Genomic DNA, 26,985 nt, shown 5'->3' with positions numbered 1-26,985 from the left:
AAAGATCAGATACAATGAGGTTACAGAAACTACTAAAGAAAATACGTGCATTGGTACCTGTGAATTTAGATTCAACCAAGAATTTGGGACAAGGGTGGAAAAAGAAAAATAAGCTCAAATTATTTAAGTGGTAAAACAGAGGATAACTTTTTGGCATACTGAACATGAGCCTATTTATATTAAATATGCTTGGAGAATAGCATGAGTCCCTGACTGGCAAGGGTTTCTAAGCTTCCAATAAAGCAAGAGTTATAGGACCTAGTCAGGAATACAGCAGCCCTGAGAAACTAATTATATTTCTAGCTGGTAAAGATGGCATCCAAGAAATAAAGAAGAGGACATCCAAACTTTTAAAAAAATATATTTAAATGAGGTTGTACCATATTCTAGAAAGTAGTAAACACTAAGGGAAAGATCTGGGGGAACTCAATCTAGGTGATATTCGTGAAAATACATGTACCTAATCAACAAATTAACAAAATACCCCAAATTTTTAATGGCATAAAAAGATTTAAACCTTTAGAAGGGGAATATATCTACATGGAACACCTACTAAAACACCACATTCATCTAATCGTTTAATAAAGGCATTTAAATATGATGATAGGAGTTAATGTTTAGCATCCATAAATAGTATCCAACTCTTAAGGTAAAACATGAGAATCTGAAGCTTCGAGAATGCAATGCTATTGTGAACAATAATTAGAAGCAGATTTCTGTTAAAACTACCCTTTATCATTAGATTTCAAAGTTAGGGACAATGAAACTATCATAAACTAATCTAACAGGTATGTTTTATCTCTACACACAGATGACTCTGATGTACAATGTACACATGTCTAGTAAAAAGTCACTGTATAGGACAGGTTTGACCATATTTCCTAGAGTTCAATGGTCTTTTATCAAGATCCAAAGACAGGAGATTTATTCCTAATCTGAGATTCCTGTTACTTCTTGGTTGTTAAATAAAACCTGTCCTTCTTCTGTTGGTCAACACTGGCATAAGTGCAGTAAATGACATTTACCATAATCTTAGAAATTCTTTCAGGTATATGAAATTGCTACCTTCCTAATGTATGGGCTATCCCCTTTCTTCCCACTCTTTCCTTCCCTTTCCCAATATTCATTCAGCTAAATCTTCCATTCATTTGATATACACTTACTAAGTGTGTACTATGTGCCATGACATCTTTGAAGCTCTGGGGATATTTCAGTGAATGAACAAAAGTCCCAATTACTGAAGAGTGCAGATTTTGAACAAAAAACTATTATTTCCAAATTTATGAGCAATACAGGAAAGCATTCTTAATCTTCTGCATCATTTATTCCCAATTTAGCTCTATGACTGTTCTTTCCCCTTATCAAGTCCTCAAATCCACTGATTCTAATACTTTCTCTCAGCCTATTGCCCTCTCATAAGTTTGCTATTAAAATTTAAAGATGAAGAGGAGCTACATTGCAGGATACCACAGGATACAAAAATATTACTCTAGAGGATAATCAGTTTTTTCTCAAATCCAGTTGCACCATTTATTAAAAGAATTGACATAATAAAAAGATTCATCCTGAATACATGGTAACAAGGACTAAGAAAGGGTATGTTAGAGGTGATTTTAGCACATTAATGACATGCACAATATTGTGTAATATAAATGCAATCATATTGAATGTTCAGATATTTTTCTGGATATCAGATAAAAGAAATGATAAAACGAATAAATGTCTTTCCAGATTAAATATGTAATTTCCACACTGTTCCAAATGTAAATAATCAACTGTCTTAGTTCTATCCTAATTGTCCACCATTATTTCCCAATACTACCAACACAAATTACTACCCCTGGAACATCTGCACATACGTTTTTAACTCACATCTCTTCCTTTTCTCCACATAGCTTTCAAGATCCATATCAAAAATCTTTTATCATACACCCTGGATCACACTACTATCTCTCTTCTTTCTATTTTTATAGCAACCCCTCATCTTACTTGCCTAAAAAAAATTCACATCTGGTCATAAAGTGGGTTATTAATTAGGATTGGGAGTTTAAAGAGATTTGTGGTCAAGGGAGAACATTTGGGGGAAGATGAATGTAGTTTTGATCACATGGAGTCTGAAGTCCCTGAACAAACACCTGTCTCTAAATTAGTAGAGATCAACATGTTTTCAGAGTAAAAACGGTTATAATTACAAACCTCTACAACATCTTACACATGGAAATTCTGCACTAAATCCTACCAAATGGGCATAAAGGTAATTCTGTATAGATATAAGTTATACCCAAAGAAAAGCAAACATCTTATAAAGTCGATATATAGTATAGAAAAGCTCAGCTCTACTAAATCACAGTTTAGCTTTATCCAACCCAAAGTCAGACAACTAATTTAGAACATCTTTTAACTTTTAATCTTAAAAGAAATTTTCCAATCAAACATTACCTATTGGGTACAATGTACACTATTCTGGTGGTGGATATACTAGAAGCCCCAACTTCACCACTATATAATTCATCCATGTAACAAAAAACATTTTTACCCTCCATATCTATTGAAATAATAATAATAACATAAAATATGTTAAAAAGAGGGAAAAGGGTTAAATAAATAAAAATTCATCTTCTTGAACAGAAGATTGTACCCTTCATATGCAAATATGTAAAATAAACAATAAACTCAATATATTTTATTGGGGGGAAAAAAGAGAAACTTTCTAGATTAAAAAAAAATTCCTGGAAGTCTTAAACTCAACTTCTTCCTACCATCCAATATAGGCCTACTTGATCAATTAAATAACCATAGCTGGGGAAGTCATAAAAATCATTTTCTGCCATGTCACTTAGTGGTCTCTTTTGCTACATATCCCCATATTTCTAAACTCTGTGCTTAAATAGCTATTTTCTTGATTTTTCCACTGTGGGTCTTCTCACCACAGAATATAAAGTTTCACCCTTGGGCCCATTCCATTCCCTTCCCACCATCCCCTCAGTATAGTTTCACCATGTTTATGGTATTTGTATTACAACTATTCCAAAATTGCTCATTTCTGGGCAATGCCATGTTTTTATCTTAGTATCTTACAACTTTTTGGATTTTTCGAGCTTTTGATTTTTCTTTGTCTAAAGTTAATACTTGCCCCATTTTAAAATTGGCTTCATTTTGTAATGCACCCATCAGTCCTACATCTTTCCCAAACTCTCTCACAGAACCCTGAAACCACACTAAGTACAGGTGAGCCCTGCAAGGCAGGTAATGCGTCATTTCTTCCTGCAGGCCTCCCTCCTGGGACCTGCCCCATTCTTCTCCAATCTGGACTAGCTGCTCTCCAGACTGCAGTGCAGCTGTTGCCCTGAGACTTTCCATCACCAACAACAGGTTTCAAAACCAAAGTCGGAACTCACTTAAAAGAGAAAAAAAAAAAAAAACAAACAGACTCCTGGGACGCATTGCCAGCGAGAGCTGAAATTTATCAAGGGAAAGCCTAATGAAGTCACTCAGTGACTACCATGATAAAAAAAAAATGATAACAGAATTTATCTCTAGACTGTATAGTAAAACAAATATTGAGAGTGTTCTTTGTAAGTACTAAAATTTGAACATTTTGTAACAACCTTTGATATTGAAACTAAAGTACATCTTGAATCAGGCTTAAGATTCATTTTTATGTCATTTCTTACATTCAGGATGCTTTTTGTGTATAACTGAAAAAAAAATCATACCTTTTTTTTTCCCTCAATGCTTTGTAGTCAATTCTTTAAGTGCAAATATCAAATGATGTTTTTAAAATGTATTAAAATACTTAATGAAAAATATTTTCCCTAAGTTCATCTCAGTATTCTTGATATAATTAGCTGTTCCCTTCACAGTAAGTAAACAAACAGTTATGGTTTAATGGATACTATTTGGAATTATTATAAAGATATGCTGTACCTAAATCACAATATTAAAACTGAAAAATTTTAAGTTCATAAAAAAGCATTTCTTAAAGCATCAAAAGTTTCCTAACATTTGTTGTAGTAATAAGTTTGTGTCTAACATGTTTTATATGTTATTTATACAATTAATTTTAATGTAGTTTATTATTTAAAACATAATAGAAACTTGAGTTTCATGGCAAGGGCCCAAAATAATTCAGTTAATGCCATTTTTTTATGTGGGATTTAAGCCACTTTCCTACCCCAGAAACCATAATAATAGCTGCCTGTACCACTCTAAACATTTCCTTACATTTCATCCTCTTCATCTGGTTATAATTATTCACATGACACAAAGCATAGAGCTCTAAATCCCACAATCTGGCATCGGTTTTGTCATACACAAATTGTGTTTTCTATCACACCATTTCGAAAGTTATTTACTGGTTTGACTAGTCAAAAAAAAATTTTACATCAAGACAGGATCTCTAGTTTGTTATTTGTTTTGGGAAATAACATGATGAGGAGTGGTTTCTAAAGACAAAAAGGAAGATGTTTCCTTTCTCTGCTGGGGCTAGGCAGGGAAGGCAAACCACAAACCAGCAAGAAAGGTGCTCAGAAGTTGCCAGAGTAAAAAAAGAACATTGATGAAAGTCCATTTTCTTCCTTTTTTCCCCACCATAATCATTTGTAATGGTTTACCCTCAGGACAAAAGAGAAAATTCCAAGGCAAAAAGACACAGCTTGAGGTTAGCTGGAAACATTGGTTTCCATATTAAATTGATATTAAAACAGCAAGCTGAAATGTTGTGGGAATTATCTAATGGTTTCCAAGACTGAATTATGCAGATGTAAAGCAGCTGTTTACTGGTCGGCCCAGGAAAGTGGATGTTTCAAACCACAAGATCTGATATGACCCTACCAACCCCTAATATAGAGGGAAATAAAAGAACTCAGCAGAAATCCACTGTGTTCAGTTGACATTATAAAATCTAAGGCATTTTTTCTTTTCAATATAAAGTACGTGGAAACAACTGAAAATGTAATCATGAGCATTTGAAATTTAAGATTATGTGTGACTTTACTTCTTTGGAGGCTAGTGTCTGTGTGTCTGTCTCTATCTTTCCCTGTATATACTCCATATGGAAACAATCTAAAAGCAGTATCTAAAAGAAATCAAACACAAAATGTGCTTTACTGTTCTTTATTAAGGCAAACTATAAACTACAGGGGTCATAACTCACTTGTATAGATAACCTATAATCATCTCTAATTTTTGATTTTCCCACTCCAGTATCTCTTGGAGAAACCTTAAAATACTATCTATTATAAATGATTGAAATGGTAATGCTTTTTAAAAACTACTACCTTTATCATGATCAATTACCTCTTCTTCCTGAAAACAGTAAACACACATATCCTTTCAGTCCCTACCTTGAGAACTTTGCCTACCCTTTGTCTAAATACCTAAAATATACCTTGCCTCCACCCTTAAAATCTTGGCTCAAATGCTACTTCCTGCCAAGTCTTCCTTAAATTTCTCAGCTAGAATCTCCTAGGAGGAGGAACCACATTTCACCACCTTCAGGGCTCATACACTGAAGGTGATCAACAAATATTTATACAATGACTATATTAGTCACTTTTATAGGACTTATTTCTCTGTGAATAGTCAATTAACTGTTTTCTAATTGGAAATTTGGAGAAAAATTTAAAATGGCTTTTAACAAAAATTAATGGTGACTTTTACTCATTATCAGTTAAAAACTCATAGCTAAATGTAGGTGTACCTATACTTATTTTAAACTCAGGATCATAAATCAGTATTAAAATTTTCCTCCATATTTTCATAAACAAGTAGCACATATATCTTATTAAAGCAACTATAAGATTTATAAGGCATTCAGCCAATAATGTTATAAAAATCAACTGAACACAAATGTATCTACCAGGATGTTTACCACAGCATCATTTATAACAATCACCACAAAAAAATAAAGGAAACTACCTAAATGACCATAAACAAAGGGTAAACACATTACAGTGTCTGGCATGGTGCTACATCAAAAAGATGTGCTCTTCAGGAATATTTAATTTCATAGATAAAGCAGTATAAAAATGTTAGGTGAAAGAAGCAGGTCACAAAACAGGGAATATTTATGCAACTGTTAAAAAAAACATATATGAAAAAAATGTAGACTGAAAGGAAGCCAAATGGTTTTGATTATTTCTAGATGGTGGTTTTCTAAACCCTTGTACAATAAACATGTATCACTTTTGTAATCAGAGAAATGTATTTCAAGTACACATTTGCAATTCTTAGCATGCATTACAAATGAGATGTCCATTAACCTCACTGTTCACTTTTCAAAGCAATTACTAAGAAGCCTTGGAACTGCATCATATCAAATAAATTCGGGTTTCTTTTTTTTCACGTTATCACCTAGGACCTTCACAGATAGATGAATTCTGTGTTTTAAGAAAACACCAACAAAATACACTCAGAGGGCATTACAACACATTTTCAAAAGTTGTTTTTCTTTTTAATGACTCCTGTTACTTTACGACACCTGAATATAACTCCAATAAAGAACAAAATTAAAGATTTAACTAAGTAAACCACACATGCTGCAAGGGCTCTTACCAGACAAAACATGAGTTGTTAAAAGTCCCAGAAAGAAGACTTAATAGCAGGTGAGATAATTAAAATAAGAAGAAAGTAAACTGGAAATGGAGCCAACAAAAATAACTATGCTTTTTTTTTTCTTTTCAAAATTTGATTTAAAAGAAAAAGTCAATCTTCTCAACTCATCCCCTGTCACGAGCTTTAGAAAGCAAATCAAGCTGGAGCCAAAATAATTGGGGCCAACTGGAAGCTGAGGCGGGACACAGAAAGTATAAAAACCAGCCTTGGTGGATGACCTAACTAGAAAAAAAACTATTTTTATAGGTTTTTCTGCTTAATCAAATGGGAGGGGCTCCAAGTTCTTCCTGACCCAGTTGAATTTACCGGATAATGTAAGTTCTTCCCATTCATCAGTCCAGCCTGAAACAAATGTAGCTCCCAGATGCAATTACTGGGAAGAAAAAATTAAACAAGATCAAGCATCTGCCCAAGGAATTGGTGATGATTAATGCTGTTTAAATTTGGTTGAAGATAGTAAGAATGGAAGTATTTTCTTTTACTTTGGCAGTATGGTATTTTTAAAAATAAAGTATATTTTCCCATAAGAAGTTAATACTGTATAAAGCTCAACTACTAATAGATAAAACAAATCAATGACTATTCTGTGTGTTCTTTCAAGTCCTTTGACTTTTTTCCCATCATTACCTTTGGTCACAGATACAAAATTTTACATACTGATTTCATAATCTTTTGTTGATAATAAAAGCTATGCATTTGTTAACAGAAATTAATAGAAAACGGCTTCACTAAAATCAGAATCACTTGTAATCCCACTGCTTGGAGATAAACACTGGTAAGATTTCTTTTCTGTGCATGTTTTCTTTTACTTAGCTGACAATCAGATTTTATATAATGGTTCTGAAGCATGATAAACCTGGAGCATTGAAAGGTCTTCTTTTTATGTGGAAGACCACATGAAAAGGGGTCTGATTTCTCTCCAAGGATGGCTGATTAGCCTCTCCTGATAAGGAAATGCCCATTAAGGCTCATTAAGTACCATTCTCATCCTAGTGTATGTACAGCCTCAGCACATGCATCTTGCAGGACATCATAACTACAAGGATCTACAGAGTGCAGCCCAGTAAGGACTAGAAGAGCCACAGGCACGACTTCCTATCATGCTGTGTCATTATGCTGGGGCATCTGGGTGTTTACAAGATGCTTAGAGTCTACAATAAAAATGTTCTTCCATAACTACCCCCATTCTTAACGTTTGGCAAAGTCTCATGTAACATTCTTAAATTCTGTGTTGTGTGATGTGTCTCAAGAGAATTGCTGTTTATCACAGATCCAAAGAATTACCCTTGTACACTGTCAGAGTATCCAAACACATCCTTTTCACACTAAAGAAGATTAAGATAGCTGTAGATGATTCACACAAAGGCAGCCAAGAAACCTAGAAAACAAGTCATACTTGTTCTTACTAAAACATTAAAACAAAATTAAGAGGAATTGAATATCTATAATTTCTCATCTGACCATACCTGAATAGATGCCTGGTCTATAGGAAATCTAGGAATAGATTCCCAGATTACTACTTACCTGTTTGGAAAGTCTTGATTACAAAATGAAACAGAGTAGCATTTAAGGATTAAGGAAGGAATTCTCTAACTTCTCATTCTTCCTTTTGGATTAAGCTATTAACCTGACTTTGCTCCCATAATTCAACAGTAATTGATCTTGCCTTTGCTGGCAGAGGTGAGCAGAAAAGTGCAATGTCAACAGCAGCTCTATTACAACATGAAGAGTAGTCATTCAAATGGAAAGGAGTTGAAAGCTTTGCAAAGAAAATATTCTCCTTAAGTAATAATAATGATGTGCTTGAATCCTACATGAGGTAATTAATAAAATGTTCATATGATTAAGACAGATCTTACACTCTGGTCCCGCAGGTACTAACAAAAGCAAAGGGTGAAATGAGAAAGCCAACTCCCTCTCAAGGGAAATCTGCCACTCCATGGGAAGAAAGTGGCAAAAGCAACCTGATACACACTCCTCATCCAGACAAGAAATGCAAGATACTCTAGAGCAACTACGTCCAAGGCAAACACATCATTTAGAGAAAATAACCCAATGTAATGCTGGATCCTTCATCTGATAGAGATGTTAGGAAGGTTGCATGCCAAACATAACAGGCATTTTTCTCTCTTCAAGTTTTACTTTGAATTTTAATATGCTTAATGTTAGGACAACCTTATCTTGTTTTCTAGGTCAGTAAAAATAATCTCTTTTGTCTAAAAGACATATTTGGAAGCAGTTCAGAGATTTCAGAGAGTACTTATGTTAATACTAAATAGTAATCCTTTGCTCAATCAGTAAGTAATATGAAAGAATGTTACCTATTACTACTGTAAGGTAGAAAATGTCATGTCGAGATTTATCCTGTACGAGGGGTCATGGTAGTCTCCTTTATCAACACAACATATGTTGTAAGTATTTTAAAAAGTGTTATTTATTGCCTCTAACAGCCTTTCCTCTATGATTCAATTTTGAAATCAGGTGAGTATTTGCTCTAATATAAATTTTTTTTTTTTTTTTTTTTTTTTTGAGACAGAGTCTCGCTTTGTTGCCCAGGCTAGAGTGAGTGCCATGGCGTCAGCCTAGCTCACAGCAACCTCAAACTCCTGGGCTCGAGTGATCCTTCTGCCTCAGCCTCCTGGGTAGCTGGGACTACAGGCATGCACCACCATGCCCGGCTAATTTTTTATATATATATCAGTTGGCCAATTAATTTCTTTCTATTTATAGTAGAGACGGGGTCTCGCTCTTGCTCAGGCTGGTTTTGAACTCCTGACCTTGAGCAATCCGCCCGCCTCGGCCTCCCAAGAGCTAGGATTACAGGCGTGAGCCACAGCGCCCGGCCTAATATAAATTTTTTAACATACTACAAGGAACACTGGCCTAAGAATCAACAGATCTAGAGTGAAGTCTCATACAGTATGAGAAAGTTAGGTTTCATTTCATTGATATCATTAGAAATGTACTGTTGCCAGGCACAGTGGCTCACCCTTGTAATCCTAGCACTCTAGGAGGCCAAGACAGGAGGATGGCTTGAGTCCAGGAGTTTGAGACCAGCCTAAGCAAGAGTGAGACCCTGTCTCTACAAAAAAAATAGAAAAATTAACTGGTTGCGGTGATGCGTGCCTGTAGTCTCAGCTACTCGGAGGGCTGAGGCAGAAGGATCGCTTGAGCTCAGGAGCTTGAGGTTGCAATGATCTACAATGACGCCACTGCACTCTAGCCCAGGTGACAGAGAAAGATTCTGTCTCAAAAAGAATCAAAAGATCTTAAGCTCTGGTGCTTACTTTACCACTTATTAGCTGGGTGAGTTACTGTAAGGAGACCAACCTCTGATTCATATTCTCTCTTTCTCTCTCTCTCTCTAAATATATATATAGCCTGTGAGGTGAGACTAATAGAACCAACACTGCCTCCCCCTTACAGAGGAAGTATTTCAATACATGTTCTATGCAATTATTAAGGGCTTAATATCACTCTGGGTAAGAGATTAAAAAATCAAGGGGAAAAGGAAGACAAGAAATGGAAGAAGGAAGAAACAAAAAGGAAAATCAGAAAGTAGGACAATCAATGTTAAAATTATCAGGACTAGGCTGTATTAGTGCAAATAACACATACATGAGTTATATTTAATACATCCATGTTTCTCAATTTCATTTCCTGAAATACAAAACACACTATGCATATTCACTACGGCTATTTTATTTTATTTTATTTTTTTTTTTTTGAGACAGAGTCTCGCTTTGTTGCCCAAGCTAGAGTGAGTGCCATGGTGTCAACCTAGCTCACAGCAACCTCAAACTCCTGGGCTTAAGCGATCCTCCTGCTTCAGCCTCCCAAGTAGCTGGGACTACAGGCATGCACTCACCATGCCCGGCTAATTTTTTCTATATATATTAGTTGGTCAATTAATTTTTTTCTGTTTATAGTAGAGACGGGGTCTCACTCTTGCTCAGGCTGGTTTCGAACTCCTGATCTTGGGCAATCCGCCCACTTTGGCCTCCCAGAGTGCTAGGATTACAGGCGTGAGCCACCACGCCCGGCCACTAAGGCTATTTTTATACACTTTGTATAATACTTCTGGTTTGAGACTTTTGGAAAATTTGCCACTACCTAAGAATAAAGCAGTACCCATATTAATTCTAATCTAAGCTAAATAGCAAAGTAGGAGACAATGTATGTTCCACTTGTCATATTATGGTCTAACTTCAGGACCATTGGAAAAACAGCAGGGATTCATAAAATGAGAAAGTATGATAAATGAAACAGGCCAATACCTATACATATCTAATGATTCATCCCATTAGTAGTCAAGAAGAGTTAGTATCAACATGCTCATTTCATATCAGATACTAAACCAGAACTAGGAAATATGCTTAACATGTCACAAACAACCTGTCTTCTTGATTTATATACCTTCACATCAAAGGAGCCCAGAATCTGTTGCAAAGATGAAAGAGAAATCCGGGGATTGCTGATGGCAGAGCCTTGGCAGGAATCAACTCCTTCCCAGAGAAACAATTACTTTATGGCTTCTCTCCATTCCTCTTGTTGAAACCCTCCCCACCCTGTGCAGCAGGGCTCTGTAAGTATTTGTCACTGGAATGATACATTTTGAAATGGTTCTCTTTCCTTAGTAGTTAAACATATAAGGTGAGGACAGGTTTTTAACTTTACTATCAAACAAGTGTTTGCTAGATGAGATTAATTATTTTTAAAAAATCACATTACTTAGGCTGCAGTTCCCTAAACAGGGCATAATGCAGTTGGATCACAATAAAACAAATATTGACAGTCTCAGTGTAACCATACTATCATGAAATATTTTGAATTTGTATTTTTGAAATCTAAGGGCTTTGTTTACATCTTTTTATGCTTTGCCACACTGTTTGTTCACTGAGAGTTTCAATTCACTCTTGCCATAAGAGGAGAGCTTTTTAGAGATGGGGAGGAGGTTTAGGGAACAGGGGCAGAGTACGTGGTTGGCAGAAGAAACAATCGATTTTGGGTCAAAGGATATTCACCACAACTACTGGCAGTAGGTAGTAAATTACAATTTTAATGTGGATTTCATCTTTTACTCGATAATAATAATTACTTAGAATACTGTTTACTAAATAATAAACAATAATTACAACTATTAATTCTAATTAATTCTAATAATTCTGTTTATTATTATACTGTTTACTCTAAACAATTCTAAATAGAACTATGAAGCAGAAAGTTCTAGGTAGAATGATAATTCAAACGTATGTTCCCTCCTGAAAGATGACGCAGTTTTGAGTGTCATGTCAGGCATAATATGCAATAACGTTCATCCAAACACCTACTAACTGTTCTCAGTGAGCTTACATTCTAATGAAAATGTATTTCATAGAACAGGCACCTGAGAACCAAAAGGAACAAATCACTAACATAGTCTGGCCCACCTAATTAACTGATTCATGATCTATCTACTTCCTAACTTATACTAACCTTCATGGTCTCTGTGCTTGTTTCTTGATATACTAAGTTAATTTGAAATAGACAGTTCCTAGAGACAAATGACCTCTACACATTTTCTTGAAGTAGGAGTTCTGTATCTAGTATTTCAGTGCTATTAATACTTATATTCATTTTATTAAATCTTCACTTCTTGATCAGTCAGACAGAAAAGGGCTAGAGGCCTTGGTAAAGCATTAGGAATAAGGAATAAAGAGGAATGAGGAAATTCTTGAATTATCAAATGTTTAAGAATCTGGTTTTCCACACCTTCTTCGTCAATTACATTGTGAATAGTAAATCCACCAGATGAAATCTCCATTCTAATAATGTCCAGTGTTTTCTATTTGTATCTCAAATATGCATATGAATGAACAGTAACCAGTATGCTCTTATGACATTCATTTTTGAGCAAATATTATACAGATCTCCAAAATCTTCAGTAATTACCCTTACTTTCTAAGTTTGCTCTTGGGACTTTATTTTAAAAGTTCCTTTTAATCGTTATAAGAAATCACTGGATTGCATATCAGTATGTGTCCACTGTTTCCATCTATAGATCTCTGTATCCTTATTTTCCACTTTCCTTCTGATAAATAAACTTGAGAAAAACATCAAGATGCAAGTTCAAAAGCTGCTGATTTCTGCAATGCCTGGTCACATAAAAATATCAACCAGGAACAGGCTAATAAAGATTAGCCTGTTAGTCAGATTAAAGATAAACTTTGACAATGCTTCCAGAGGGAAAAAAGTATGATACCACACAAAACTACTCAATTTCAAAGACAAAAAGTTAAAAGTAAATTTGATGTTGCAGAGAGAAACACACATTAAACCTTAGGGATCAAACTGTTTCCTCTAGTTTGATGTAAACAGGAAAAACAAAAGAAATTCCCAACTCCCCTTTCACCAACTACCACCCAACAGGAAGAACAGTTAGTTGGCTGCTGTAAGGGAGTTTTTTAAGAAATCAGCAAAATGCTGAAGTATCATACAGATTCTTTCTTCTATGAAGTCTATGTGAAGAAACACACAGGGCTCTGATTCCACAAGTCTAGACAATTAGTATACATGAGAATCGTCTATGGAATTTGGTAAAATAAGGATTCCTGGGCTCCACCACCAGGCATGTTTCATTCATCAGTCCTGGGACTGACCCAAGAATTTGTACTTTCAATAAACCCTCTGGGAAAATTCAATCTGAAGCAAGGAACTCAAGAATACTGCTCCTGTACTGTCAGAGCACAGAACACTACCGTAGGCATCCAAAACACATAGTACGACACGGAGTGGCAACATGCTGAAGGACAAGGCTGTGCCTGGAACCTAGTAAGAGTACCCTCTTTTTCATCCCCAAAGACTAGGCCACCAATCAACGTTGGCTCCGTGGCTGGCTCACCTAAGCAGCGGTAGGGAATGACAATGTGGGCGTGGGTCTTGCACTGCTTGCGGCCCCGTTTGCACCAGTTCTGGATGGTCACTGGTTGGTTGGCTTCGACCACATTGGTGATCTGCAGTTCAGGGTAGACCTGGGAGAGCACACAAAAGCAGTACATTGTTACCTGAGGCATGCACAAGCACCTGATAAAGCTCCACCATTATTACAAGGTATTACTATTCCCTAAAAAGATAAAAGTGACGAGTACCTAGTCATTCCATTGAAAACATAAAGCAATGTGACATTTATTTTACTGCATGCATTCAGACTTAAAATACCATTTTTCAAGGGGAGACCAAATGGAAACAAGAGGGGGAAAGAAAGGATTCTAATAGGCATGGGGTTGCTTTTAGTGCAAAATAAACCCATGTGGAGATGATGGTGTCCTAAATAAATATTATAGTAGATATGCCTCGGAATATTATCTTTATTTAAATTCAACCTCCCCCTACATTTCGCTGATTAGACAAACATTTTACATCCAAGATACGAAACACAGCAAGCTTTCGGTATAAAAATCCTTTTCTTTATTACAAGTAATTTATATGAGAATAATTTATCAAAAAATTATCAAGGGTGCCATTTACTGATTTCTTTCATTTTTTATTTATATTTTATTTTTTGGTTTTTTTAGAGATGGGGTCTCACCACATTGCCCAGGCTGGAGTGCAGTGGCTATTCATAGGCATGATCATAACACTCTACAGCCTCAAACTCCTGGGCTCAAGCAATCCTCCTGCCTTGGCCTCCCTAGTAGCTGGGGCTAAAGTCAGGCCACCAGAGCTGGCTTAAGGATGTCATTTACATAAAGAACTGCATTCATGAACTTTCTGCCCTCTATAACTAACTACAGCCCTTTGCTTTTATTACTGTTCTAAGTAAATCATGGGGCACTTGAAATGAAAAGGTAAATTTGATCAATTAAAATATATTTGTGAAATATCAAACCACTTGTATTTATTAATGAGTAGAGATTTAAAAGAAAACTAAGAACACAAAAATCTATTTCTAAAAATGGGCTTTCCCTTGCATAAATCTTGCATTTTATTAATAGAGTTGCTGTTTTACCAGAAAAATAACAATGAAAAGAAAGAACCGGGGGGCATAAGCGAGGAAATGGTTATAACAGGCCATAAAAATCTAAAGTGGCCCAAGTAAGGACATTAGGGAGTTGCACAAAGTTAAAGGGGGTGGATCAACGGAGTGTGAATCCCAGTGTGGGCTAGAGAATTTGTGGCATAGAGACCCCAGAGAAGCGAGGTGGTAAGAAGTAGTACGTGGACAGTCAGAGAACTAAAATTAAGATTTGGGGGGAGTTATGGTTATTGGTCATTGCCAGGAGTACCGTATGACCACTGGAGGGAACAGGTGACACAGAATGAGGAAGGCATGGTCACTGGAGGGAGGAGAATCAGGGAACTGAGAAACTGTGAAACTGGGAAGATCATTAAGGTAGACAGTAAAATCACTGAAAAATCAGGAAGGGAGCAGTTGTATTGGATGGCAGGAAGCCAGAAGCTAAAATCTTCAAAGCTTGAGGGTGACTGCTGCTGAGGGGGAAAGCGCTCTAGTGACAACACCAACGGGCAGAGGAGGGTGGTGGTCCAGTCTGAAAGCATGAATCTCACAGCTGGTGCTGGGAGAGGGGATTTTAGGGAGGAACGAGGAAGAGTGTCTTGGAAGAGAAAATGAGGAGGGGGGAGGACACCCCCACATCTAGGCACAACACTAGGAAGACCGAGAGAAAAGCACTTCCACCTGAGAAGGCTTCAGGGGAAGCAGTGCCTTCCTTTGGGGGAGATCGAAGTTTCTGAGCAAGAAGAAAATGCACAGTATTGCAGATTTTGATTATGACTGTCAGAAGCATTCAGAAGGCTCAGTGTGATCCTGTCTTTACTTCAAATGTTATTTTTGTTTATCATGGAATTTTTTACATTATTTTGATATTCTAAAGTATTGCATTAAAGTCCTTGTTAATCACGATTCCTGAGTGCCTCACTCACCTCACCTTAGTCCCGGCCCCAAGAAAAATCAGTTAAAAAGTCAGGTAGCAAGAATGGATAAATATAGGATACATTCAGACAGTGGATTCAATGCTAAAAAGACAGGGCCTAGGCCGGGCACAGTGGCTCACGCCTATAATCCTAGCACTCTGGGAGGCCGAGGCGGGCGGATTGCTTGAGGTCAGGAGTTCGAAACCAGCCTGAGCAAGAGCGAGACCCTGTCTCTACCATAAATAGAAAGAAATTAATTGGCCAACTGATAAATATAGAAAAAATTAGCCGGGCATGGTGGTGCATGCCTGTAGTCCCAGCTACTCAGGAGGCTGAGGCAGTAGGATCACTTGAGCCCAGGAGTTTGAGGTTGCTGTGAGGTAGGCTGATGCCACGGCACTCACTCTAGCCTGGACAACAAAGCGAGACTCTGTCTCAAAAAAAAAAAAAAAAAAAAAGACAGGGGCTATTAAGCTATGAAAAAATAATGGAGGAACTTAAATGCACATTGCTAAGTAAAAGAAGCCAATCGAAAAAGGCTCCATACTGCACGACTCCTATTATATGACATTCTGGAAAAGGCAAATCTATGGAGCCAGTAAAAAGATCAGTGGGTGCCCAAGGGTGGGGGGTAGTGATGAATGGACTGAGCACAGAGGATTTGGGGGCAGCATAACTATTCTGCATAACTACAATGGTGGATAAGTGTCATACATTTGTCCAAACCCAAAGAATGTATAACACCAAGAAGGACCCCTAATGTAAACTGTGGACTTTGGGTGATTATGATGTGTCAATGTGAGTTCATCAACTATAATAAATGTAGCACTCTGGTGGGGGCGGTTGATAATGGGGCAGGGGGAGGAGTATATGGGAAATCTCTGTGCCCCTCCTCTCACTTTTGCTGTGATCCTAACACTGCTCTAAAACATAAAGTCTATTTAAAAATAAAAATTAAAAAATAAGGCATCAATCAGTATAACAGTTGGGATAAATCTGATGGTGGAGGTATATGCTAGGAGAACACACACACAAAAAAGTGTCTCTAAATCAGAATACTGGGGTGAGTGTTGATAAAGTTATGCTTGAAAATACTACCAGTAACCTAGCTCCAAAGGGAGACAGGTACTTTGCCTTTATTTCATTTTGTTTTTAACAGTATCTTGACACCTCAATACATGCATTTCAGGTCACAGAAAATGCTCTGCTTAAAAATGCCACTAAAATTTTATTATTCCCATGGTTTTTTTCTATATAATGAAAAGTGAAGTGGCTTTTTGTCCTGGAATATAATTTTCCCACCACCTTTTCTTGTTTATTGTATCACAAAAGTACAGCACTCATGAATCATAAACTCTGTGACACTAGAGAGTTTGCTCCAAGGGACATGACTTTATGTGCAGTAAAGTATGAGTTACTGCATTTTTCTAAAGGGGTTCTAGCTGCCACTTCTCAGAAATATTACCCTGCTGAGAACTTCCTCAGGAGCTGTCAGTTTTCTATAAACCCTGTGAGGAGGCACATTCACATCATGGTTCCTTCTTTTCAATTTAAAACCAACACACTGTTTGCAGGATACAAACTGATTAGTAGGAGAAAAGGAACTCTTACAGGTTGGTTGCATGCATTCTTCGGATTCCTATGGTAAAACCCGGCAGTGCAACAAAGCAGTAACTTATTAGCTTGAAAACTTTTAAGCAGGTAGAATTACAAATTGACATATTAAAATCCGTGAAGATGGGGCTTCTCTCTAACGATTACTAGAGCTTCATATAGTAATCAGTCAAACACAGAATTTACTTCCAGTTCCCACCATGAAATCTAGGGCATACTTTGTGTGTTATTTTCCCATGGTTCATTTTCTCCCTCCATAACACTGACAATGACAGGTGTTAATATGCAGATGGCTATGGAGATTATAAAAAATCTGAACCACATAGAGCCCATGCATATTTTGCCTACTGCCCTACTAAAATGAAACCAGTAACTTCAATCTGATTCAGTTACTTTTACTCAGAGATAAGGGGTTATTAATTTGGATTTGCCAAAGATAATACAATTTTGCTGTTCTAAAATCAGGAGGTATATTTAAAGGGGTAGGAATAGCAACAATCAAAGTAACACAATTTCTTCTGAAGCACTGCAAGGCCCTTTAGAGAAAGTGATTACCACATGCACAACTCTCTCCCAACTCAGAAAGCAAACAGCAAAACAAATGAAACAAACATTATAATTCTGACAAAAATGCCCAATGATATTATGCCTAGATTTTTATTAAATAACTCCAGTATATATCCATATAAGCATTTTTAGGTTGAAAAAAGAGTTTAGTTCATAGTTTTAGTTAAGAATAAAAATTAAAATAATTAAACACACAAATGTCATTGTGGCTAGATAAATTCCTGACGTTTCACCACAATTATGGTAGTCCCACCTAATCCACAGTTTTGCCTTCCACAGTTACCTGCAGTCAGCTGTGGTCTAAAACTATTATATGGAAAGCTCCAGAAGTAAACAATTCATAAGTTTTAAATCATGTGCCATTCTGAGTAGTGTGATGAAATCTCATGCCATGCTCGCTCCATCCCAACCGGGATGCGAATTATCCCTTTATCCACACTGTATCCCTGCCTGTTGGTTACTTAGTCTTGGTTATCAGGTAGACTTGTATTGCAGTGCTTGTGGTCAAGTCATCTTTATTTTACTTAATAATGGCTCCAAGGCACAATAACAGTGATGGCATATTGTCATAATTGCTCTATCTTATTAACAGTTATTGTTGTTAATCCTTTGCTGTGCCTAATTTATAAATTAAGCTTTATCATAGGTATGGATATATAGGAAAAAACACAGTATACGTAGGTTTGATACTTACTATCCGTGGTTTCAGGCATCTACTAGGGCTGCAGTCCTCAGCCCCCAGCCCCCAGGCCAGTGATAGGTACTAGCTTGGCCTGTTAGGAGTCAGGCCGCACAGCAGGAGGTGGGGGAGGCCAGCTAAACTTCATCTGTATTTACAGCCACTCCTCACATCATCGCATAACCTCTGCCTCCTGTGAGATCAGTGGCGGCATTAGATCCTCACAGGAGCACAAACCCTACTGTAAACTGCGCATGCTCTTTACACATGCTCAGTAAGGTTGTGTGCGCCTTAGGAGAATCTAACGCCTGGTGATCTGAGGTGGAGCTGAGGCGGTGATGCTAGTGCTGGGGAGCGGCTGCAAATACAGATGATCATTAGCAGAGAGGTGTGACTGCACAATACATGTAATGCACTGGAATCATGCGGAAACCATCCTCTCCTTTCCTCTCCACTCCCCGTGGATAAAACTGTCTTCCATGAAACCAGTTCCTGACATCAAAAAGGTTGGAGACTGCTACACTAGGGGTCTTAGAACATATCCCCTGCGAATAAGGGGGAATTAGTGCGATTACAAGCATCAGATCAATGTTTTTCTTTGCAGCATCTCAAATCTTTTTTTTTTTTTCTTGAAAGTATTTTACTTCAGATTGAAAAATGAACAGTTTCCACACTGTTCACTGCAAGATACACAGTATTCACGAATACAATGCTGGTCACCTGAGCATCTCAAATCTTAACAAAAAAAAATAAAGACGTGAGTTCCTTAAGCTATTTAATTTGCATGCATTTTCTAACAGGTACCCATATTGCTAACACAAGCAGTGCTAATAATTTTCTAATACAACAAACATTAGCAAATCCCAACTCTCATGCCCCACTTCTTTTCTAAAATGATTCTTATGTGAAACCCAATCATGAGTATTTTCTTATAAAAAAAAAAGGACTCGAGATAACTACAACTATATTAATATATGCTTAAAATAAAGCAGAAGCAAATCCCTGCCTGTGTCAGCTACTAGAAAAATAATGTGTCCTCAATTCCTACACATCTTCCTAAATTACAGCTACAAAGAACACTTGCTGTAAAAATATACTGTGTTCCAAACACACTCTACTCAAGATCCCTTACACCACACTTCAAATGCCCAAGCCCATTAGGGTCCTCCCCCATGTGGACAAACCTCCTCTGCTCACAGCGCAATATAATGCCAAGCCTTCTTAGGGAATGCTTGATGGTATTTATCACAGTGTGCCTCACATTTGCGTCAAGTACATATCTGCACTGCCTGCCCAGTGAAAAGGCCCTTTCCTGAAGGGCAGGAAAGGCAATTTGGCACTCTGTAGCCTCCCTATGGCGCCCCACATTCATTATCTTTGGTTTTAAGGCTATCAGGAGGCTGCCAGCCCCTCCCTCGTCTTTGTGGTGTTCCAAGCCTCAGCCCTTCTTGGAAGGAGGACTCGGTAGTGGCTGTGGCCGTATTTCAACTCTGCAGCTCCATCCCTATGGCTGGTGAGAGCCAGTGGAAAGCAAACTGTTAATCGCATTCTCTCCCTCAAGAGAACACACACAGGCTCCTGCTAGATGAGGATGCTCGACTAGAAGTCAAGATAAGTCAGAGCCAGAGGTGGAGCATGTCGGACCCTACCAGGGATCGTGAACTAGGCACCCGAAGAGGCATCCGGTCTAGGGGATGAATGTAGGGAAATATGCAGAGGAGCAAAGATGAGAGACAGACCCACAAGGCAGGATCCCACAGGGGCTGCCTGGTGACCTCTAACCCCTGTGAGTCAGGGCTTCAGGAATTGGATTCTGTCCCCTTCAGGAAGCCCCATTTCTAAACACAAGCTACTTTAGTAGCTTTACGTTCCTTCCAACTGAACAAAACCCAAGTAAAAGGTCCTGCTCAAATGTTGGTTCACTGATACCGACCCCCCACATCTCCCCATCTCCCCACATGAGCCCTTCGATCTCTGTGCCCAGACAACACTACCCTTCCACTTCCTCCCATCACTTCAGCTGATCACTGAGCACTTCCAACCCGCCATTCCATCTATGAGCCATCTTGCCCTATTAGAGTATATACTCCCTGAAGGCAGGGGCAATATAATTCATTTTATATCAAATCATATAATTATTACAGTGGCCAACCCTATGATTGCACAGTTAAGTGTCTGATTAATAGTTAACATGTATTTCTGGCTAAGGTTGGAATCCACTCATTTAGGGAAATTCAGTACACACTAAGCTTCCATTGGATATTATAAGTCTATTTTTTAAATAAGATATTCTAAGTAGTTATTGGATTATGAGCTTTTGAGAAAAATGAGCATCTCAATGACTTTCAAAATTGTTCTTCCAAGTACACGTGGCAACTCATACAAATAATACAGCATCTTTTATAAGAAGCAGTAGATTAACATGAATAAACACGCAACCAAGAAAAATGCTTAGGAAGACATTAAAAGCCAGGCCCTCACTTAGGCTAAAAGGGCCCATTGAACTGGTCCAGGAACCTGGATAGCAGCCTACCTATCTGACCAAAAAGCCATGTTTTACCTTTAAAGGCTAATGTGTCAGTACACAAAATACATTTTTTTCAAGAGAGTTAAAGAAATTTCAAATTGTAACAGCCAGGAAACAGGTAGAGTAGAAACAATCTTAGATCTATATTAAAAAGTTATCATTGGTAGCCTAAGTGGTTTGGCCCACTGCAGAAATACCTTAAAACTTGGTCACTATTAGAACATTTTTATTATAAATTTAAAAAACTAAAATCTTTCTTTTCTGTCTCTCTGAGTTGGAAATACACTGATCTCAGACAAGAAGATATGTAAGTTGCTAAATACACAAAGAAAAGACACTGAGATATATAAGAAAGCCAAAAACATGTAGTTATATATACACAGAAATATAAAAATATTTCTTTAAGACACATGTCAGAGTCCTACAGAAACTGTTCTCTATGCCCAACATTAGGGCACATAGGAGAACCTAGAAGTCCCTTTTGCAAACAGGCCATCTAGGACAAGTGATTAATATCAAAAGTCCTGTTCATATACACTCAATTCCCATTGTCCAAGAGTATCTCAAGAATACACAATCAAATGTGGCTAATCAAAGGCTAAAACTAAGTTAATGGACAAAGTAAACAGAAATTAGAAATGGCTATTAATTCTGAAAATAATTTGCCTACTTTTCTTTTTAGTCATTCAATTTCCAAAATCATGTTTAACCAAATTCTCAAAGACACTTCTTTCTTTTTAATCATTATGGTTACATAATAGTTGTATATATTTATAGGGCACATGTAATGTTTGGATACAGGCATACAATGTGAATTAATCAAATCAGGGTAATTGGGATATCCATCACAGGCATTTAACATTTCTTTGTTAGGAACATTCCAGTTCTACTCTTTTAGTAATTTTAAAGTATATCCTAATTTATTATTGATTATAGTCACTTTATTGTATTATCAGATGTTGTTCATTCTATCTAACTGCATTTCAAAGAAATTTATTTTTTAAAAATGCTAGGAATTATGTGATACTAATAAAATGATCTTTTCAATATGTAAGTCAAAAATCAATGAGTAATGTGATGCTTTAGCACCCCTTAATTTATAGGTTAACAAAAGGAATGAGCAACAAATCTGTACAGTGTCTTGCTAGAATTAACAGAGACCCTGAATAGTTAAGATAAAAAACTTGCATTCCAGACTTAACCCAGGAGCAAGAGACTACTAAACTTGATAATTTCTGAAGCTGAATGATAGGTACATGGTGGGTTATTTTACTGCTCTTTCTGATTTTATATGTGCTTGAAATTTTGCATTTAAAAGTTAAAAAAAAAATCTAGTCCAGAGGAAACAGTTTTCTAAATTTACATTCCACGTGAAAAAGCAAAACCCAAGACACAAATTCTATCTGCTTGATTGCAGCTGGTATATATGAATATATGCATAAAACAAAGAATGAAAAGCTCTATGAAATATGTTTCAGGAGTAGCCTAATCATGGATATTTTTACCTTCTGAAAGCTTTTATATACCAATTCCTTTTTCAAAGAACATAACCAAGAGAAGAACAAGAAAAATATATAATAAATGAGGGTTTACTAAGTGCCAGACATCACTGCAAATGGTTTGTGTGTAGCATGTCACAGAATCCTCTATGAGTTAGTCATTGCTCCATTTTACGGAAGATGAAACTAGAACTAAAACAGGTGCCATTTCCAAGCACTCACAGAGTAATATTAATTAACTGTAAGTTTTAAACTACTTAAATTTTAGTGTATAAAACAAGACAAACTATGTCCTAGACAGTATATTTCTGTTTCTAGATTTAAATGACATACTTTAAATTTTTCTGGAATACAAAGAGGAGTCACATCTTAAACTGTTCTCAATATAAATTCTGTTAATGATAGGGGATACTGAAATCAGAATATGTAATTTAATTGAGAAAGAGAACTGGAAACTGAAAACCTTCCCCGCTTGCATCTTAATGAGGTGCTGAGACAGAACACACAGCTGATGAAACACTACTGCAATAATGGGAAGTGTAAGCAGTGCTGCTTTTCACAATGATGGCCTTATGTAAATGCAAAGGTGGCAAAATGCTGCAGGGCACCAGCATATTTCCTTGTAATCTGGGCCCAATTCTGCTACTGACAGTATATATAAATATATTGTTATATCCACACATTCATACCCAGAGTCGGAAAATACTGTCAAAGAACCCTGTTCAACTGAAAAGTCATTCTAATTTCAAAGTGCTAGATGTAAAAACCCAACCGGGCATGTGGGGTGGAGAGGTGAGTGCAAGCAATTCTTACATTTATACAGACTACAGATCATTAATGCATAAAACATATCCATACTCATATATAGGTGATCCAATACCTCTATTCAAAAATTGTTTCACTTAATCCAGTGTATACAGTATGTATCTAACAAAGTGTACATAGCATGCCCTCAAAGTTGGTTATGTGTGAAAAAGATCACTGTTTGCTTTTAATTTTAATTTCGTATTACTGTAGAATGCAAACAGAAAGGTTGAGAAACAATTCTTGTCTGGGAAGCCTATGTTCAGTTATGTATTTTACAGTAGAAAGTTGGGAAAGGGAAATAGTTTTGTTCAACTCATCAAATAGGCAGTTTTTGTTTTGTTCAGGTACTGGTGTGCTTTGTTCGCTGATCCTGTTAATCTATAGACAAAACAACTGTTCATTTAGAGCCAGAAGGTTAAAGAAACAGAAAACAGATACTGTTAACTGTAGAAAAGAAAACACTTAGGAAATAAAAGACCTTAAACCCATAATCTAGTGAAAGAGATTATAAACAAAGCCAAATTAACCTGTCTCTCACTTTCTCAACTGGAAATCTTTGTGCCTAAGGCTTACATCGCTCAAAGCTCCCTCCACACACCTGCTCCCTGTGGAGGTTACCAGAGCCGACCACACCTTCAGGAAGGCCCTTAGGGAGGTGCTCTGCATATTAGCAATGCAGGGCAGCAGGGCCCGTGTTTCAAGTTCTTTCCTTAGAAGTACAGTGCTGGAACTTATACAATTTCTTGTTTAACTGACAATATTTAACTTTTACAACACATGCCTGTCTGTTCCTACCATAAAGTGAGGACATGGCCTAAGATTGAATAGGCAGCCTTCCTGGGCTGCTCAGTTGTCAAAAAGCAATGATGCCCTTATCATAGCATATGGGGTGTCATAGGCTCATCTACAGAATGAGGGGGGCAGGCAAGATGATTTTCCACATCCCTTTACCCAATATTTTGTGATTTTAAGCCCCTTCTCTCCCCAAACTAACCTAGCTTGGAAGCAAGCTAATTTTTCTAAAAATGTCTTGACCAGCAAATACTCATGCTAAAAATCTCCCATAGCTCCTTTTTATCACCAGAATTAGATCTCAAATCCCCAGATTTATAGTTAAGACGCCTACAGTCTCATTCCACCCTTAACATTTTTCTAAATTCTCTTCCTTATGAGTCAAGAAGGATAACCTGCCACTCAACAGCACCCAGTAAATACTGACTATATCTGCCTGTGTTAAACTTGGGAACAAATAGATTCTTGAAGGCTGAGCTCAGTGGCTCATGCATGTAATCCTAGCATTCTGGCAGGCAAAAGCAGGAGGAGCCCTTTGAGGTCAGGAGTCCAAGATCAGCCTGAGCAAAAGTAAGACCCCCTCTCTACTAAAATCAGAAAAATTAGCTGGGTGCAGTGGTGCCTGCCTGTAGTCCCAGCTACTCGAGAAGCTGAGGCAGGAGGATCATTTGGGCCCAGGAGTTTGAGGTTGCAGTGAGGTTTGATGACGCCATGGCACTCTAACTTTGGCAACAGAGCAAGATCCTGTCTAAAAAAAAAAAAAGAAAGAAAAGAAAAAGAAAAAGAGAGAGAGAGAAAGAGAAGAAAGAAGAGAGGAGAGGAGAGGAGAGGAGAGGAGAGGAGAGGAGAGGAGAGGAGAGGAGAGGAGAGGAGAGGAGAGGAGAGGAGAGGAGAGGAGAGGAGAGGAGAGGAGAGGAGAGGAGAGGGGAGGGGAGGGGAGGGGAGGGGAGGGGAGGGGAGGGGAGGGGAGGGGAAAACGAAGGAAGGAAGGAAGGAAGGAAGGAAGGAAGGAAGGAAGGAAGGAAGGAAGGAAGGAAGGAAGGAAGGAAGGGAGGGAGGGAGGGAGGGAGGGAGGGAGGGAGGGAAGGGGGAGGGAGGGAGGAAAATAGATTCTTGAGATGTAAAATTAAAAAGTACATTTCCTTTATTCTTCTCGAATCCCAAAGCCTTCAAATGTTTTTTGAAAAATCTCTTTTCATCCCAAAGAAAGAGGACAATAAAATCTAACAATTCTAATTTTTGTTCCCAGGGTTTAGTATATTTTCAAGAGGAATATTATCTTAGTTTTGTTCTATTTATATTTATTATCTCCTTGGGCCAAAATATGAGTACTGTAACAGCTCATTAAGGCAAGTGGCCACTTTATGCTGTTAAATGAGGAATAATTTATATAGTTATACTCAAGTTGTTTCCATGATGCTATACTAGAGGTAAAAATTAAATTGGAAACAATGTGAATTTTTTCAAGTAGTATAGAAAAGAGGAAAGGCAGTTTCTTCTATCAAAGAACCACAGAGGGAAATAACTGAAGCTCTACTGTGGTCATCTATTATTATACACACAAACTACCTTAAAACTTCAAACAACAAACATAAACAAGAAATAAAACAATCCAGGGATTTGGCTTGCTTACTGTTTTTAGGAAGCATACTTCGTGATCATTTGGGATATTACAACTGAGTATTTAAAGTCATATTAGGAACTTATGATTCTACTATTGAATATATATCTTGGCACTTGCATCTTAAATGGGTGAAAGTAAACTGAGGGCAAAACTGGACTATGGGCCAACAGTTCCCCAACTCTTGCCTAAAAAATCTCTTTAGAATTCTTATCAATGGAAAGAAATTGTCTCTGCAAAAGAAAGCACCGGTTCTACTTTAGGGGAGGCTGTCTTGGACGAAGAGCGCCTGCCCCTATGGCTCCAACCCACATGCCAACAACAGGAATCCACATGCACTTACTAAATGATGGCTAGGATGCTCTGGTCAGAACTAGGTGTTGGATAAAATGCTTTGTAAGACATGATCTCTAGAAATGTTAATTCTCAGCAACACTTGGGGTCCATTTTGCCTATAGGAGCTGTAACAGAGGGAATGGCCTAGAAAAAAATGGCAAAAAATACTTCCTATCTCTAAAGCCTAAATCCCTGCTTCAGGCCAGTGGTTGGGAGGGGCAGGATAAGTCTTTTGCTTATTTGTGCAACAGGAGATGGCCCAGCCTGACCTGGTAAAGAGAGATCCTGGGCAGAGGTCAGGAGATTGTCTTTGGCGGAGATGGGGTAATCAGAATTAGCAACTGTAATTGCCTAAAGCTGAAAACCCATCCTTTATAAACTCTGTATTTCTGTGAATGGTGAGGAAATTTGGGATGTTGAGACGAGAAGGTCTACCATTTTTCCTCCTTTGCTGGCAACGTAAACTCTCTTTCCTTCCTCCTCGAACCACTTGTCCTCATTCTTCTTCTTCAGCCTTGTGGACAAGTGCTGACTTTTCAGTAACAGACCACAGCAGGTCCTGTCTTCGCTTGGGATGCTATTATAAAATACCATACTCTGTGTGGCTTAACAACCGTGAAGCCCGAAATCTGAGATCAAGGTGCCAGCACGGCTGGGTTCTGGTGAGGGCTCTCCTCCTGGCTGCTAGACACAGCCACCTTCTCACTGTGTTCTCACATGACCTATTCTTTGTGTGAGCAAGGAGAGAGAGCAAGCTCTTTGGTGCCTCTTCTTATAAGGGCACTAATCCCATCATGAGAGCCCCACCCTCATAACGTCATCTAACACCAATCAGCTCCCAAAGGTCCCATCTCCAAATACCTTACACTGAGGGCAAGGGTTTCAATACATGGGGATTGAGAGCACACAAACATTCAGTCTATAACAGTCCTCAATAAATACCTGATGAATAAAAGAAAGAAAAACCTTACGTGGTGCTAATAAAAAAATGTTTTTTAAATGCAATGAAAAGCCA

General features: G+C 37.6%; 2 protein-coding genes across 7 annotated transcripts in view; both read right to left on the bottom strand.

Annotated features, from left to right (window-relative positions):
- The window catches only part of ATP5PF (ATP synthase peripheral stalk subunit F6), a 411,638-nt gene that overhangs the window by 295,131 nt on the left and 89,522 nt on the right, over positions 1–26,985 (bottom strand). The gene's annotated exons all lie outside the window — the stretch shown is intronic.
- The window catches only part of APP (amyloid beta precursor protein), a 249,330-nt gene that overhangs the window by 160,260 nt on the left and 62,085 nt on the right, over positions 1–26,985 (bottom strand). For all 6 annotated transcript variants that reach the window (XM_012764451.2, XM_012764452.2, XM_012764453.2 and 3 more), the window contains exon 3: positions 13,496–13,625. In XM_012764451.2, the coding sequence (XP_012619905.1) occupies positions 13,496–13,625 (130 nt within the window). The remainder of the gene's footprint in view (positions 1–13,495; positions 13,626–26,985) is intronic.

The sequence above is a fragment of the Microcebus murinus genome, chromosome 1 (assembly GCF_040939455.1).
Source record: "Microcebus murinus isolate Inina chromosome 1, M.murinus_Inina_mat1.0, whole genome shotgun sequence".
In the NCBI taxonomy this organism is placed as follows: Eukaryota; Metazoa; Chordata; class Mammalia; order Primates; family Cheirogaleidae; genus Microcebus; species Microcebus murinus.
Note: the sequence above shows the minus strand (reverse complement) of the source record. Positions and strands in the feature narration are given on the sequence as shown.